The sequence below is a fragment of the Grammomys surdaster genome, unplaced genomic scaffold, assembly GCF_004785775.1.
Source record: "Grammomys surdaster isolate TR1022 unplaced genomic scaffold, NIH_TR_1.0 238, whole genome shotgun sequence".
Taxonomy (NCBI): domain Eukaryota; kingdom Metazoa; phylum Chordata; class Mammalia; order Rodentia; family Muridae; genus Grammomys; species Grammomys surdaster.
Genome location: NW_021604683.1, coordinates 2772531 through 2789131, shown reverse-complemented (window position 1 = coordinate 2789131; position 16601 = coordinate 2772531). Strand labels below are relative to the sequence as shown.

The 16601-nt window shown below is 52.7% G+C and overlaps 2 protein-coding genes across 2 annotated transcripts; one reads left to right on the top strand and one right to left on the bottom strand.

The window, feature by feature from the left end:
• Window positions 1-3: 3 nt before the first annotated feature.
• On the top strand, window positions 4-14149 carry Cables2 (Cdk5 and Abl enzyme substrate 2). The gene is made up of 10 exons (XM_028774136.1): window positions 4-359; window positions 8037-8108; window positions 8220-8312; window positions 9383-9460; window positions 10375-10483; window positions 10890-11055; window positions 11412-11515; window positions 11860-11966; window positions 12135-12339; window positions 12446-14149. Exons 1-10 carry the CDS (start codon window positions 4-6, stop codon window positions 12584-12586), a joined length of 1431 nt encoding a protein of 476 aa, XP_028629969.1. The 3' UTR covers window positions 12587-14149.
• On the bottom strand, window positions 14137-15208 carry Rps21 (ribosomal protein S21). The gene is made up of 6 exons (XM_028774137.1): window positions 15146-15208; window positions 14907-14969; window positions 14739-14802; window positions 14506-14577; window positions 14288-14343; window positions 14137-14199 (listed from the first exon to the last, which is right to left on the bottom strand). Exons 2-6 carry the CDS (start codon window positions 14954-14956, stop codon window positions 14190-14192), a joined length of 252 nt encoding a protein of 83 aa, XP_028629970.1. The 5' UTR covers window positions 14957-14969; window positions 15146-15208; the 3' UTR covers window positions 14137-14189.
• Window positions 15209-16601: the final 1393 nt, after the last annotated feature.

Sequence of the window (16601 nt, the reverse complement as noted above, 5' to 3'; positions counted from 1 at the left end):
AGCATGGCCGCGGCCGCGGCGGGAGGAGCCCCGGGTCCGGCCCCCGGCCCCGCCAGGCCCGCGCAGGCCGCCTGGAACCCGCCGGCCATGCCGCGGAGGTGCAGGGACTCCCGGAGCCGCCAGGCCGCCCTCTTCTTTCTCAACAACATCTCCCTGGACGGACGGCCCCCGAGCCTGGGTCCCGGAGGCGAGAAGCCACCGCCGCCGCCGCCACCGCCCACCGAAGCCCGCGAGGCGCCCGCGCCACCGCCCGCTCCACCCGGAGGTCTCCCGGGGCTGCCAGCCAGGCCCGCGCCCCAGGGCCTGCTCAGCCCCACGACGGCGCCCGTCGGCCTCGGCCTGGACGGGCAGCGCCAAAGGTGAGTAGGCTGGACGGAGGCGGCTGCACGCTGGGGTCAGGGTGGCCTAGAGGCCTAACCAGCAAGCCGGCTGTGTGACCTATAGCCTTGGCAGCCCGGAGCACGGATGGTGGTGAACCGGGTCCCTCCTCCCAGCTCAGAGGGTAGTTGATCTGTGGGTTCGGGTAAGCCACGAGCTCGGAAGTCCTGGACATGGTTGGGATGAGGTGGGTCCATTCACCCCGCACACAAGTGTAGTCACCTGGGACCCACCAGCTAGCACTCAGAGATCTGGGTTAACCGTACTGGTCAGCCCAGGACATAGGGTTAAGATGACCAGCCCAATATCAAGATATTGGGTGAGTAGGGTAGGGGATTCTATAGCCCATGATGGAGAGGCTAGGGTGGTCCAAGGGTCCTTCATTCTAGTACTTGAGAACCCATCACCGCAGCGTGCAAGAGGAGTCAGAGTGGCTTGTAGTCCCGTCTGCCCTTGACTGGGGTTGAGGTGATATGGCAGCATCAGTCCAGAAACAGGGGACAAATTTGGGATTAATGGAAGCTGGTCAGCCTCCAGATGTAGGGAATAGTTCCATTAAAGCTGTCAGCTTCTGGATGTGAGATCAGTTTTCCCCTGAACATGGAGTTCCTTCGGCCTAATTGACTCTAGACCCATCTCTCCCCTGGCTACCCTAAACACTGGGACTCACTAACGCCTTTTACAGGCTGTGTGTCCAACTCAGCTTGTGTGCCAGGGTTTTACCTACATGGTCTCATCTCTTCTCAGCCTTGTACGCCTGGCCAGACCTCCCTGCCCGCTGTCCCACACCTGCTGAACTCAGCCCGAAACATGGAACTGTTTTTCCTTCCCTGCCTGGATCATTTCTAGGATCCCTTAGCCTAGCCCAGGGCATCTCTTATTCTAAACCATTCCCCCCACCCCCAGGCCCTGCCCATTTCCCAGATGGCCCCAGCTACCAGGCACCATGTGGGTCTCAGCCTGTTTCAGCCCCTTCTTGCATTCTCAGCCTTCACCTAAAGAGTGACAACAGGAGCCAGAAGTGGACACTGTGATCTCTTGCTGGCAGGCCTCCCTGCTGTATATCCTAGCTCCTGCAGGGTGTCTGGCCCCAAGGTGTGGGAAACTCTGGGGAGGTCTGTGATAGGAAAAGTTGTCTGACATCTGACCCTGTGGCTACCACCTCAGCCTACAGGTAGGGCCAGTTAATGTTTCTCCACAGGACATAGAGGGATCCACTGGGGACAAGGGGTCAGTTTGTCTGAGTGTTGGCTGGACTCCTTGTGGACAGCAGGCTGAAATGTTTGTAGGTGAGGCTCCCTTTGGTAACCCCGCCGCCCTAGGTCTTCCATTCAGCCATCCTTGCCCTGCTTCCTAGTTCTGCCCCACTTCATTCTGATCCCTGTGCTGTCACCCACAATACAGTCATCATCTTCTGGGGCTCTGCTTCCGAGTTCTTGGCTCTGCCCTGGTATTAGAGAGTTGTTATCTTTCTGTGGTCACAGGCCCTCAGCAGGAGGACGTTCTACCTTCAGCTCTCTGTGGGTAGGAGAGACAACAGTTGCTGGCTTCCTGAAGGCTGTGTCACTGTGAGTGCAGACCAGCCTTCCTCCATCCAGTGGCTCTGTGACCTTGAGCAGCTGGTGGGTCTCTTACAGCCCCAGTCTCCTGCTCTGTGGAATAGGTTGACAAGAAGCTCTTTCTCCTTGAGGTCCCCATGATCCTAAGGACTCAGTAAAGTTGACAGTGTGTTACACCTTGGGCTCTCATGAATGTTTTCTAGCAAGAGACAGAGTCACTGCTGGTTTTCTACATAGGGCTTTTAGAGCTGTGTATTGTCTTTTTTACTGCATGCCTGAGTGTAGGCTCATTTCTAGGATCTGTGGTCAGCCTCAGTGTGTATTCCAGCTACGTGCCCGCTGCTGCCTTCTGTGTAGAAAACCTGTGTGTGCACCTCCAAGGTCTTGGTGACAAAGGATACAAACCTGGTAGCTCTCAGAAGCAGTATTCCCCCTCCCCCCACCCCCCAGCTCTGGATGCCAGTCACTGAAGGTCAGGCTGTAACCTGGGGGTGCCTCTGGCCCTGTACAGCATCTACAGGCCTTGGGTGCCAGTGGCTTATGCTGTGTTGATATCTCTCCTTGTCTCCATGTGGGGCTCTTCCCTGAGTGTTGTCCTCCTTTTATACCTTGATACCTTTGCAGACTGTCTGTAGCTCAGGCTCCTAACCAGGGCTTTGATGGATCTCTTTGAGGAACTACTTCAGCTCACAACAGCCCTGCTTATTGTGGAGACACGAAGAGGAAGGGAAAGTACCCACAGGCAAATGACTTTGCAAATTGCAACCTAATTGCTCCCACCATCAGAGAGCCGGGCATAGCCTAGAGCCAGGAGGCTGTGTTCTGCTTTGATCTGGAAGAGGGGGCCTAGGCCAGCCCTAAGTAGCACCCGAGCCACTTAGAGGAGCCATTGAGCCACTTGGCACCCGGGTATTAGTCTCTGCCCAGAATCCGCTCACTAGGAGCTGAAAACCACTGGAGGAGGCAGTTCTCTAGGACAGCCCAGTTGCTGACCCTGCCTCTGAGGCACCACGGTTTCTCTGTGAAGCTGCTGGATTCTACATGGAGTGCCGGGACCAATGTGAACGCTGTTGTGGCCTGCGCTTCCTAAGCATGGGAGGCTCCTCAGCCCTAAGCATGTCTCTGCCTCTCCCTATCTCCCAAGTCACCAAGTAAGGAAGCCTGTCACAACTCCAGAGAATATCCCCTGGGTTTCTTCATGCCCTCCTCAGCCATCTCCTCACCGAGACACCTGCATTACATAGAGTATCATATCAAGCATTGTATACACAGACATCCTGCTTGTCAACCCTTATGCTGGCCCAGTGGGGTCAGCTCAGGCACACTGTAGGTTGTGATCCTGTCTTGCCTATGGAGCACGGGATCTGCACCAGAAGAACCTGGCCCTTCCTCAGAATAGCTGAGCTATATACATGGGGCTCTACTTCTGTCTTGCCAACTGTTTGATTTCAGACACGCTGAATGGCTCTGTACCTCAGTTTTCCTATCTGAAACTGATTAAGAGTAGTGCCTACCTGATACAGTTCTGATGATTGGGTTTACAAATAGCATGCTTGTGAGGGAGGAGAAAACCACAGGGAACAAGATGTTGGACCAACTGGGAACGTTTCACAAGCTCCCAAGGGAGCATGCTGTCCCTAAAGGGACCAGAAAATAGCAGGAAGAGCAAGCCAGGCTCCTGAAGACAGCTGTCTCACACTGTCTCTGAGGACTTGCAAATGAGATCCCAGGGCCTTGATCAGCCACCTGGTTCTTGCCTGGATAATTACCTCAGGGAATGTCATGCCAGGCATCCCTAAGGGCCTCAGAACAGACTCTTCCCTCAGGTCCCACATTCTGTTCCACCTCAGGCCAGCTGCTTTTTCCTATCCAATGCTTCTAGCCCTTGGCTACTCCTCTCTGGACAGATCTGCCCCCAACACACAATGAGCACTCATGGTTTTCTTGAGCCTGCCATTCTGACTGATCTAATCCTGTCCTAGGCCCTTAGCCTTTTCCTCTGGCCATGCATCTAGACAGGTACCTGGCCCACTCTCCTCCAGAGCCTCTGGGATGGTGTCTTGTTCCTCACACAGGCCCAGCTGGTGCCTGTGGGGTCCTCTGGAAGTGGCATCAAAGCACCAGTGCGTTAGTCAGTTCATGCTGGTTGGTTTTCTGCAAACTCCTGTGGATTTGGTCATTTAATGGATGTAAGTGGCCATATAATAAAGAAGGGAGAATCATGGACTGGGGTCACTGTGACAGTCTTAGAGCCCACCAGGACCTGGGCTGAATTGCACTGTTTGTGTGCACTTGAGCAGCCTGGGCTCTCTATGCCACCACCACTCACATGTGAGTGTCACAGCCTCTGAAGTGTTGGTATGAGGTAGTGACTCTATTCCTGTTTTGGCCACAATCACAGGCAAGGGCGTGGTTCAGGTATCTTCATGGCCCTGCCTGGCAGGTAAGTCCTGACCATGCCATACCTCATGTAAGCCAACTGTCCTGCTGGAAGGGGACCTCAGTTAATAATGCTGCAGGGACAGTGTGGGTCTGGTGTTAACTGGATGCAGCTCTCCAATGCTCACGCTCAGGAAATGGCTCTTGCCAGACATTTGGCACAGGCCAAGGACCTGAGTACAGTAAGCACACAGCAGGCCTCCAGGGTACCCTGGGAGCACCTTCCTGCACAAATGAAGTCTAGAACCATTCCAAAGACCCTGCAGACAGTGAGCTGGTAAATTATGTATGCATGTTTTACTTGTATGTATGTCTGTATACCATGTTTGCTTAGTACCCACAGGCGTCAAAATAGATCGTTTGATCCCTTAGAACTGGAGTTACAGATGGTACTGAGCCACCATGTGGGTGCTAGGAATTGAGTCTAGGTTTTCTGGAAGACCAAAGAGGGTTCTTAACCACTGATCTGTCTCTCCAGCCCCACACAGAAGACGTTTATTTCTCACATCCTGGAAGCCGGAAGCCCAAGAAGGTGTGGCAGGCTCCCTTTGAGGCCTCACACTTGGCCTCATAGACTTGTCCTCTCTTGTCATCACACGGTCCTCCCTCTGTGTGTTTGTGCCTAATCTTAAGGACACCAGTCACACTGGATTAAGGGCCACCATAGGTAATCTCTTTAAAGACCGTATTTCCAAGCTCAGTTATGTTCTGAGGCCCCAGGGTTAATGTATGAATATGGGGGAGGAGCACATAATCCCAGTGTGAAGGACCTGTTTCTTATGGGGCATGAGCAGATCTGCAGGTGCCTATACTAAAGAAGTTTTGGTAACATCTGAAGTTCAGCCTGTGTGGTAGGTAGTTCAGCCTCTCCATGTGAGCCTTCTTTCCACATCCCCACACCTGATGTGGAAATATTTTTCTTATCCTCGAGGATAAACATTTCTGAGCTGCAGTACCTTAGACCATATCAGAGGCTCATGACTGGATTTCCAGGTCCAGCTAGAGGACTCACTGATCAACAAGCTTGGGATTAGTCACATCAGACACACCCACAAGTCACTGAAGCCTTTGATGTTGTAAAAGAGCTCCCCACCTGTGAACCTGGAAGGATGGACGGACAGGCAGGTGTGATTGGAAGCTCCCAGGGAAAATACTGTACTGGAGACTGACTGACTCTCCCCTGTCTGGGAATCCCTCTGCACCTACCAGCCGCAGAACCCTGAAGGAAGCTGTAGAGAGGTCCTGGTCTTGAGTCCTTGTTGGTATTCCTGCCTGAGGCTTCTGGCTCAATGCCAGCCTGGGGCTTTCCTCTCCAGGTACCTGGAAGTCCTTGGATGTCAGGCTCACCTCACCTCTGTGTGTTCCGTATGCCTTTGCCTGCTGGCCCCTAACACCACTGGAGGCTTCTTAACTATGACATAGCCACTTTGTGCTTTGTGCCCATTGGGTGAGAGGAACTTGGTACCAAGTGAGGCACAAGGATACTGTGCGTACTCATAGCAGCAGTTAATACGACTGAGGCACTTTAGCTGTTGTCACCACTGACACCATCCCCACCAGTGACACTGTCAGACCCCCATTAAGTACCACCACCATCCCCAGCAGTAGCTCCATCACCAACGGCATCAGTGCCACTGCCAGCCACACCCTTGCCTGCAACTCCTTCTCTGTCTTCACTGTTCTGAGGGTCTGATTTTCCTAACAGTGCTGTGTGGCAGTACTTGGCCTCATCTGCTACACTTTCAGAATGTTTTTGGTGCAGAGCATGATTACCCATGGATCCTGCTACAGGGAAGAGAGGAGAACCAGTGTCTGTGCCTTGGCAGCTGTGTGGCCTGGAGAGCCCTCTGGCTGCTTTGAGCTTGTCAGAAGGGCCATATCTTGCACGGGGCAGACTATTAGTTAGCAGAGCTGGGTCTGAGGGAGGCTGCCTCTTGTGCAGTCATCCCACAGGCACGTGGCTCAACTCTATTTGAAAATGCCTGCACAATTGCTGAGATGCAGGCAGGAGGAGAGTGGCTCATATGTGTTCCAGCTTCTGTCTGGGAAGCCTCAGACTGTATGTCCTGGTGAATTTCTTGGCCAGATATCTACTTTCAGGACTCTCTTGGAGTGAGGACTAGTGAGAGTGTTTGACATATATCACTAATCTTTAATGGCCCCGGCATCCTGTCTGCACACAAGGATAAGCTTGAGTCAGGTGTATTTGACGGGCGAGTGATCAGGACTGGAGTCTAGCTTCGTGGTAAAGCAGCTTGCCTACCGTGTGAGACTCAAGATCTTCAACACCAGATACATGTACTCAAATGCACACACATGTATGAACACACACAGATGCTGTGGCAAGAAGTGACTGAATCATGGCATTTTGTGACCCTTTGTCACAATGATTCATGCCACAGTACTCCTGGTGACTTACAGGAAGTTATGATACATAGGTAAATGGCTTTTGAAGGAGTTGCTTTTCTATGTAATCCCAACAGGCAGCATTGGAGGCGGGGGGATTAGGAGTTCAAGGCCATTTGCAGCTACCTATTGAGTTTGTGGCCAGTCTGGAGTACATGAGACCCTGTTTTTAAAATTAAATAATAACAAGACAAAAAGAGACACAGTCTCATATAGCCCAGGCTAGCCTCAAACTCACTATCCCCCATACTACCATGCTTAGCTGTTCCTTATTTTTTCTTTAATAACATGTACCACATGGCTAATAATAGGAGGGTAAAGACGGGAAGCTACAGCCCGCTCAGGTCTGGATGCAGGCCCTCATTCTCAGGGCTGTGCAAGGGAGTCACAGTGTTTGGCACACCTCAGCCTCAGCTTGAGGCTCCTCATGACTCTATGCTTTCAGGGGTCCCTGGCACAAATTTGTCAGTGGCAGAGGTCTCGGGGCAAGCTTCAAGCTCAGAACCACAGACTACCTCTTCCCTTCCCACACTGTGCGCTTGTAGCTTTGCTGTTGCTTTCACTGTTTCCTGTAAGAACCAGACGGCCTGTGACTGACTAGTCATTCAGCCATGGGGATAGAAACTTGGGTTTGTCGTCCCGGTGTGAAGGTGTAGTCTCTCTCCTCAGTCTGAAGAAGCCTGTTCTGGTACGCAGTGCTGGGAAACGGCCTCCCTCAGGCTCAGGGCATCCAGGAGCCAGCATGACCCACAGGGATCAGTGCTCCCAAGGCAGAGTTCTTACCTTCCTTTAGTGACAGGCACCAGCAGATTTTCTTAAGGGGCAACATGGAACTAGACCCCAAAGTCCACAGGGAAAACTTAGTTGCACATTTGGAAAAGAATGTTCTAGACCTAGGAGCAGCCACTGGGAGGGGTGCCTGTGTGTGTGTGTCTATGTGTATTTGTGTCAGTGTGTATGAGTGTGTGTGCATGCGTGTGTGTGTGTGTGTGTGTGTGTGTGTGTGTGTGTGTGTGTGTGTTGGAACTGCCATGCACTAGATGCTTTCCCTTAGGAAAGCATGGCAACCTTGTGACAAGGAAAAGGCCTTCCCCACGCTGCAGTCTTGGTTCTCAGAGTCTTAAAGTCTCTTGGTTTCATGGCAGCCCTCCCTACACATTCCCCCACTAGCTCAGTTCTGCTCAGGACCTGCCTGCCGCAAAGGCTTCCTGGAGTCTGTATGTTCTCTTCTGAGGCCATGATGTCTTCCTACAGGAGACGAGTCACATCTCAGCGCTGTTCCCTTGAGTTTCTGGAAGATGCAGTGGGATGTGCCTCAGTGCAGAGGTATACACCCTGCCTGTCCATGCTCCAAGCCCTGAGCTCCAGCTGCCTCTGACCCCAGGAGCCACAAGAAGGTCCAAGGAGGGCAAGAACGACCTACTTTTTACCTTACAGAACCAAGCATGCATCTGGATCACCAAGACACAAAGGCCTGAAGAAAACTCACTTCATCAAGAACATGAGGCAGTACGATACAAAGAACAGCAGGTAAGAGCGTGTAGGGCCTGGCCTGGGACTGCCCACTGTGCTCCCTACACCATGGGACCAGGCCATATCTCTGGAGGCCAAAAATGTGAGATCTGGGCCCTGCCCTTATTGACAGCAGCACCTTCCGTTCATAGGGCTCCTGCTCCATTGCCCATGGCCTGTCCCCAACCCTCTGTATTAGTTGAACACTGGCTGTCATAGCCAGGCCAGCAAGCCACCACTGTATAATCCCAGGGAAGGGCCACCAGCTAGACACAAGTCTTCTGAAAAAGAGAACAGGAAAGACAAAAATGCCTCCCCACCACCAAATGTGCCCAGGATAGAAGGTGCAGCCATTTTGGGGGAGCATATATAAGATACAGCATGGTTATACTTGGCAACACTAAGAGTCACATTGGGGACACACAGGAGATGTGGTGTACTGGGGGACATATGGGAGACTCAAACTGGTATTTGGCTTCCAGAACAGTGCTAGGCTAGAATCTGGCAGCTGCGTATGCCTGCGCTGGTACAGGAGCAGTGCTTTGACCTGTCCCTTGATAACACATTACCTGGCACTCTGATCTGAGTCCCCCTTCCCCACTGTAGGTTACCCTAGTAATTGTCCCCAGGAAATGTTGCTGCAGGTTCTGGCCAGAAGTAGCTCCCTGCAAATCCTGAGCACTGAGACAGTAAGGTTACAGCTTTGAGCATCCAGGGGCCCCAGTCCTAAGCCCCCTGGATAGCTGAGTTCTGTATTAGATCTGGGTGCTCTCTAGTATCAGTAGGCCTTGCGTGTGTCTGGACTCTGCAGCCTATTGCTGATGAACTTTGGCACCTTCCTGTGCCCTCTCTTTGTGCAAACGAGGCTGCCCTTTCGTGGGTAACTGCTCCCAAGAAGTATGAACTCTATGGCCCTGCGCCTGGGAACAGGGAGCTTCCTGAGCAACTCTAGTGAATCTGGCCCAAGTGCTAAGATGCCAGGCTTAGCTTCCGGAACCCAAGTCCCCTCGGTGGGCTCTGGCGCTTTCCCCTCATCCACATGTAGACAGGACAGAGTTGCTGCCTGCTCTGACCTGAGCCTCCCACAGGATTGTGCTCATCTGTGCCAAGCGGTCCCTGTGTGCGGCCTTCTCAGTCCTGCCCTATGGAGAGGGCCTGCGGATCAGGTAAGAGACCCCCATGCTGCGGACACGGGTAAGCCCTGGTCCTGCTGAGCACAATCAGTGCAGCCTGCCTCTGAGTGTAGGCTGGGGCCTTAGACTCATGGGCACAGCACATCATCTCCCACCACAGCCAAGAACGTGCATTCCAGGCTCTTATTCCCCGGAGCCATGGGTTCTGTTCAAACTATATGTGGATGGATGGATGGATGGATGGATGGATGGATGGATGGATGGGGCGGACAGACAGACAGACAGACAGACAGACAGACAGACAATCTGGCTACATATAGGTTGGCTAAATACAGGTATGTATAGGTAGGCTATATAAAGCCAAACTATATATAGGTTGACTGAAATATTCCTGAACCTCTCTCAAATAAGCTAAAACCTTGTGACCAGCCCAGGCAATTGTGTCCTGAGTGTAATTCAGGGAAGAAGGAAACAGCTGTGGGGTGGGGCAGTGTTGTGTGTGACCCCACAGAACAATAGTTGACACAGAGAACCCTCCTGTCCAGAGTGGGAGATAGCCAGTTCTCAGGATCCCAGGCCAGCTGCTGAGCTGTGTGACTGCAGCTGAAGGGATTGAGGCACCTGGGAAGCAAATTTAAGCCAAAGTTCAGGTAAGTGTTCAGGGATGTTCCAGAGTGGTGGCTCCCAGGTGCTATGACAGATGACATCTGCCCTGTCATCCACAGGGCAGGAGTGAGATACAGGCTGCCCTCAGGTTAAACCTTCTGTCATGTACCTCCAAGGTCATGCCCGTCTCCATCTCCTGTGTTGAGGACTTTGTGGCAGGAGCACTCCGTGGGTGGATTAGCAGACTAAGCTGCATGTGGATTCCTTGTGGGCCCGAGCATCCACCCACTGACTGACTACAGGCAGAGGGACTACAGCCCTCCCTCTCCTATACATTGCAGTGACCTGAGGGTGGACAGCCAGAAGCAGAGGCACCCATCCGGCGGCGTTTCTGTTTCTTCTGAGATGGTCTTTGAATTGGAAGGCGTTGAGCTGGGAGCAGATGGAAAGGCAAGAGCCCCGTGGCCAGCCAGTGGCCAGCAGAGTTAGGCAGACAGGTGTTGCACATTAAGACACAGTATTGGGAGCAAGCCACATCCCCCATTACACCTGTCACTAGCTGGCTCATGCCACACCAAGAAAGGGCCTAAGAGTACACCATACATGGCCACTGCCAGCTGTGGGTAACCAAACTGTTTCCCCTTGGGTTCTTCACGTACAGCTTTGCTTCTGGACCAGTAGGCCAGGGTCTTCCAAAACAGACTAGCCCAACTACAGACCACAGATGAGGATGGAAGCTAGTGTTCTGACCGGAGAGTACCCGCTCTAGCTGGGTGGCAGCATGGCTCCAGGCTCCTCACTGGAGGGCAGAGGGGATGGGGAGCAGGACTGAGATCTAATGTGATTGCTTTTCCAGGTCGTGTCTTATGCAAAGTTCCTGTACCCTACTAACGCCCTGGTTATACACAAGAATGACAGCCATGGCTTGCTGCCCCAGCCTCGGTCCAGCATCCCCCGGGCTCCACCAGGTTCAAGACACAAACCTGTGCCTGCCAAGTCAACACCAGCTGGCACAGAACTAGGTAGCCGAGGTGCCTTCATCGTGGCACAAGAGAGGCAATAGCACTGGGCTAGGCACAGTGATGGGGCAGACAGCAGTATAAGCCACACTCATGCCTCTGCACTGAGGCTTCTCAGAAGAAAGGATTCCAGATAATGTGGCCCTAGGCTTTGCCTGAGTCAGGCAGAAGAGAGGGACAGTGTGGGAAGAGGGCTTTGTCTAGACATCACTTCTTGTACCCAAGCCCTGGCCTTTGACCTGGAGCCCCTCTCAGATCAGGGAGCCTTGCTGTCATGCCTCTTCATTGGCTGCAATGGGAGAGGGGTGGTGTGGGTTCTGATCAGGATCTAGGGTGTCAGTAGCTGCTTTTGCCTACAGGAAGCGACGGGGGAGATGCAGTAGAATACAACCCCAACCTCCTGGATGACCCACAGTGGCCATGTGGGAAGCACAAACGTGTGCTCATCTTTGCTTCATACATGGTGAGTTTCATAACCCTAACGTTCAGGATTCAGAGAATACACTGAGTAAGTACCCCTCCACACCAGTAACTCAGAACAGCCATCCCAGCACTAACAAGTAGTGGGAAGGGTCATAGCCAAGGGTAGTGTGCCAAAGCAGGATAGCCAGCCATGCTGGACATCTCCTGGGGTCAGCTCTAAATGCCTGGCAGGCTGGGCCTATCCACAGAGGACAAACTGAGCCATGTTATCCTCACAAATGCAGGCATCTCTCTGAAGCCCCACATGCTCATGTCTGTAAACTCAGGCTACAGGGCATCTACTCCCAAGCACCTTGTCTCCACTTACCTCTGCTTCTGTTACAGACCACTGTCATAGAGTATGTGAAGCCTGCGGACCTCAAGAAGGACATGAACGAGACCTTCAGGGAGAAGTTCCCTCATATCAAACTGACCTTGAGCAAAATTAGGAGGTAAGGGCGGGCTAGGCAGATACCCCTACCCAGCCACCTAACCTGGCTCTAGGCTTTCTCCGTGTGTGCTGACAGCCCATAGCATAACCATGGAAGGGTGGCTGCTGCTTCACCGTAGTCTCATGACATAGATTTGCCCCAGGGACATGGCTCCCATCCCACCCACAGTTTAAAACGGGAGATGCGGAATCTTTCTGAAGAATGCAGCTTGGAGCCTGTGACCGTGTCCATGGCCTATGTGTACTTTGAGAAGCTCGTACTGCAGGGCAAGCTCAACAAACAGAACCGCAAACTGTGTGCTGGCGCCTGTGTTCTGTTGGCTGCCAAGATCAGCAGTGACCTCCGCAAGAGTGAAGTGAAGCAGCTCATTGACGTGAGTGCGAGGTGTGCACAGCACCAGCAACCAGTGCTTGGTGCTGGGCCTTAGATGGGGACACAGATGGAGCCAACCCACTGACCCTTTGCTTCCTTCACTGCAGAAGCTGGAGGAAAGGTTCCGGTTCAACAGGAAAGATCTCATTGGATTTGAGTTCACAGTGCTTGTGGCTTTGGAACTGGCCCTGTACCTCCCCGAGAACCAAGTGTTACCTCACTACAGACGCCTCACCCAGCAGTTCTAGTCCAACAGTGCACCCCACAGGGAGGCTGCTTTGGCTAGAGCACTGACAAGTGTCCCTGTCCCTCCAGTAACTGCACTTGCCCCTCACAACCCACAGCAGCTCTTGGCTTCCTTGGAAAGACACTGCTTTTATTTTGTGGTGCATACCTCCACCTTAAGGCCCTGCTGAGGATTTTCCTGAAGCAAATGAGCAGTGTGGGGCTTGGTTTGCTTTTCATGTGCCTGAGACCAGCCTGGTTTATGTTGTGAACCCTGAGCTGAGGTCCAGCCTTCATTTTGCCTAGCCATGAAACCATTCCTGTACAGTTCTAGGTGTCCAGACCCAATGCTGCAATTGCCAGCATAGTTCCATCAGCACACATTTTTCATTTTCTGAGATACAGCAAAGGGCAGACACCTTGACCCATTCTGAGTCTGCTCACACTGGACCTTGTTAAAGCATCTGCCACTGTGAAACCCCTGTGCCATCACATGCACAGCAGTGTTTGGCCAACACCACCTGCCGCCACTTTTTCCTGTGTTACTGGACCATTTAAGACAACCTCTGCGGGCTCTTGACTTTACTAAGCAATATCATGATGGAGAAAAGGAATAACTTGAGATTTGGACTCTATGAGAACAGAAGCTGGCCCATTAAGGGCTACTGCTGACTCTGAACCACACTTGATCCTCAAGCAGGAAGGAACTGACAAACAGCACATCAATGAGTAGATGACATCTAGGCCAACTTGCCCGTGCCACTGTCTCCCTGCTGACACCAGACAAGAGCCATCCTCCACCTTCCCAGGCCTGTTATCCTTTCCTAGAAACTGGTCACCAGCCTGACAGACACCAGTCCCACTGCTCCCGAGTGCTTGGTTCCACAGCCTCATCGCCTGACACCATCCAACCACTTAGGCCTAGTCAACCAGTAATAGCTTAAACAAGAACCTTGAAAGGTAGTAAATAGTCCTTTATCCTGTCCATGCTTATGCTGGTGTAAGCATGCCAGTCCTCAGAGCATCTTTGGGTGCAAGATCCTGCGGACAGGTCATCTTCGGGAGAGCCCCATCTTGTTTAAAATGAACTTAGATGTGGCTGACTGATGGACTAAATGTTAAAGCTGGCAAAGAGTAATAATTTAAGCTTTTATATTTATGTAGTAAGGTGTATTCATTTTACCAAGCTGGTCTCTTAGTCCTTCCCTCCCTGCCCTCAACAAGGCCAAGAGCTGCGGATGTCTGGTACTGAGCACTGTCACAACAAGCCAACCCTTAAACCAAATACAGAGTCCCCATAGACTGAGTCCAGAAATTTGAGGTATACCCATGGTGTCCAGCTGGACTGTGACCCAATGCCACAGACCTGGTGCTGCACCCTCAGCACTCAACAGGACACAGCTGTCTCAAGAGTGTCTGACCTCAGAATGTTGTGTGTGTCCAGTAGGCTTTGAATGGAAGGTGTTAAAGTGTTCTTGTTAAAGTAAAACTTGTTTTTGCAACATATTCCCTTGCTTGCCTCCTTTCAGGTAAGTAACACCAGCCGCACATAATAAAAATGCAGACTCCACTGTTACAGGAACTTATCACTTTTATTTGTAACAAATTATTCCCGATTTCTTCTGCTCAAAAGTTCCTAATACAGGAAAAAAGGTAGTATTAAAAGCTGTATCTCTTGGGAAGTCCCAAGCCACTCAACCCGGATGTGAGATCCCCCCACTTACTTTGATACAATTCCATCAGCCTTAGCCAATCGGAGAATAGAATCATCTGACTCGCCCTTTAAAATTAAAAATAAATACCTGAGTATCCCACAGAGCTGGCTCCCTGCTTAGCACTATCAGACCCAAATCTATACCCACAGGAAGAAATGGACACCACCACAGTTCAAACATTCACATGAACAGAACAAGGCAGAGACCCGTGTGGTATAACAACTCACCATCCTGCGAATGGCCCCGCAGATGCCGTAGGTTTTAAACTGGCCGTTAAACCGGCCTGTGGTCCTGTCAACCTGGAGAAACAAAAATAAGTTGGAAGATTCGACCCCACCCCACCCTTTCGGTCTACCCTCGACGTTAGGAAACACCAAGGCGAAGAGCCAGGCACTCAGGCCTAACTGCCTCATAATCCCTTCCCTCGGGGACTAGCCTCACCGTCGGGGGCCCAGCTCACCTCGGCCACATTCATCTGGATGGACGCGTGGTCCTTGGCAGCAATGATGCGGTTGCTCGCGGAGCTGCGTAAGAAAAGCACAGTGCGTGTAACAGGTCACGAAAGAACAGCGGGTCAAAGGGAGCGGGGAAAAGCGGGCGCAGGGACGATGGGGCCGCAGATGCTCACCATTTCCGCGGCACGTACAAGTCCACAAACTCGCCGGCGTCGTTCTGCATTCTGAGGCCGTCCCTACAGAGTCACCACGCGGGCCATGAGTCTGGTCAGGCCCCACGCCGAGTCTGTGGCCCCAGCCAGACTCATGAGTCCCCCACCCCCCCCCAGGCCCTCCCGGCCATGCGACCGCGACCTCCCCAACGGCGCCCAGCCCGGCCCAGCTTGCGCCCACAGCCCGCCGCGCGGCCTACCTGCTCACTAGTCTAGCGAGAGCACAGAAAGGAAGTGGCTCGTTCCTCCGCAGCACTATTGGGCAGGAGGGGCGGTTCGTCGCCAAATGCTTCCGGGTCACGCTGACTGTATCCACCATCCCAGAGGCCTGTTTGTGAGCTTTACTTCCGCTTCCGGTGTCAAGAAGCCCTGATTCTTTCACACAAAGCATAGGCATAGGTCTCTGGCTCCGCCTCCAACCAAGACACGCCTCTTTCCTCAGGCTCCGCCTTCATCACGTAATCCCGCCCCTCCGCCCTCCGATGGTTGGGTTGGATTTGGCTTGTCTGCCGGCTGCCCTCGAGGATTGGAAAGGTGTCGGAGGGAGGCGTGCCGCTCTTCTGGAACGCAGCCGCCACAGACCTGGGGCGTTTCTGGGAAGCCGCCGCCGGGGCCTCGGAGAGGAACGGCCGAGCGTGGCGGAGGGAGGCGTTACCGCGAAGCCCAATGCCTATCTTGCACCCTCCCCCCAAGCTCTGCTCCTCTCCCCAGGCCCTGCCCTTCTCCGGCTTCAGCCACCACGCGGTCCACACGCCTAGCGAAGTGAATCTACCCTGAGAGTGCACGCCTTTAATCTCAGCATTCGGGATACCGAGGCAGGTGGATATCTGTTTGAGGCCACTCTGGTCTACACAGTGAGTTCCTACTTCCAAAAAAGAAAGTTCCCATGACCGCAGTCACCATAATGCGCAAGTAAGCCCCTCATTGACGAGGCTACAGAGCCCGGACGCAAGACTGTTGTCTACGCTGTTGACGACTTTCCTACGATTACATTTCTTCGCACGTAGATCCACTTGTCTCACTCATCTGTAGAATTGCATGCCTGATGTCATCTCTCCGGGACTGGAGCTGGGACATACACCCAGTTCCATGGTCTTGGGGAGAGCCTCTCTGTCATGTGCACCCTGAGCGGTGATCACCTTCCAGAACTGGCACGGGGTCTGGTGAAGCCGAGGCTACTCTTTCCTCCACACACCTAGAAAGCGTGTAGTCAGGTAGTCACATATGCATTAGGATTCCCGGCGCAGCAGAGGTTCTCTTTCAGACTAGGCACAAACCACACCCAAGCAACAGTTTTCACAGAGAGATCCTTGATTAAGTGAAAGGAAGAAAAGTTAAAGTGGCTGCTTTTTGACTCGGGCAGAAAAACACCAGCAAATGACTTTGCTGTTGTAACTTTTAATAAGAGAAAAGGGGATTTCTGTGTTAGAATGGTCTAGAACACAGTGGTATATTTTTGTTGGACAGGGTTTTTAATAGTTGGACCTTGGTAGTCAGCCTCAGGAGGAGGAAGTGGCCAAATAAGGGAATAGACCTTGGTGACTAGCTTCAGGAATGGAATCTAGCGGTTCTTAGCAAGGCAGAGGGAATGGGGGAGAAGGGCAAGGCCTGCCAGAGCCATGTTTGCCACGTTCAAGCTGTCCAGAGTCCTTTCCC

What these genes read in the sequence shown, in the direction of transcription:
- Rps21 (XM_028774137.1), bottom strand. Translation starts at nt 14,956, where the DNA reads ATGCAGAACGACGCCGGCGAGTTTGTGGACTTGTACGTGCCGCGGAAA. An exon ending in TCCAGATGAATGTGGCCGAG is followed by an intron (nt 14,578 to 14,738) that starts GTGAGCTGGGCC and finishes TTGTTTCTCCAG; the next exon opens with GTTGACAGGACCACAGGCCG. An exon ending in GCGGGGCCATTCGCAGGATG is followed by an intron (nt 14,344 to 14,505) that starts GTGAGTTGTTAT and finishes TTAATTTTAAAG; the next exon opens with GGCGAGTCAGATGATTCTAT.
- Cables2 (XM_028774136.1), top strand. Translation starts at nt 4, where the DNA reads ATGGCCGCGGCCGCGGCGGGAGGAGCCCCGGGTCCGGCCCCCGGCCCC. An exon ending in GGAGAGGGCCTGCGGATCAG is followed by an intron (nt 9,461 to 10,374) that starts GTAAGAGACCCC and finishes TATACATTGCAG; the next exon opens with TGACCTGAGGGTGGACAGCC. An exon ending in TCATCTTTGCTTCATACATG is followed by an intron (nt 11,516 to 11,859) that starts GTGAGTTTCATA and finishes CTTCTGTTACAG; the next exon opens with ACCACTGTCATAGAGTATGT.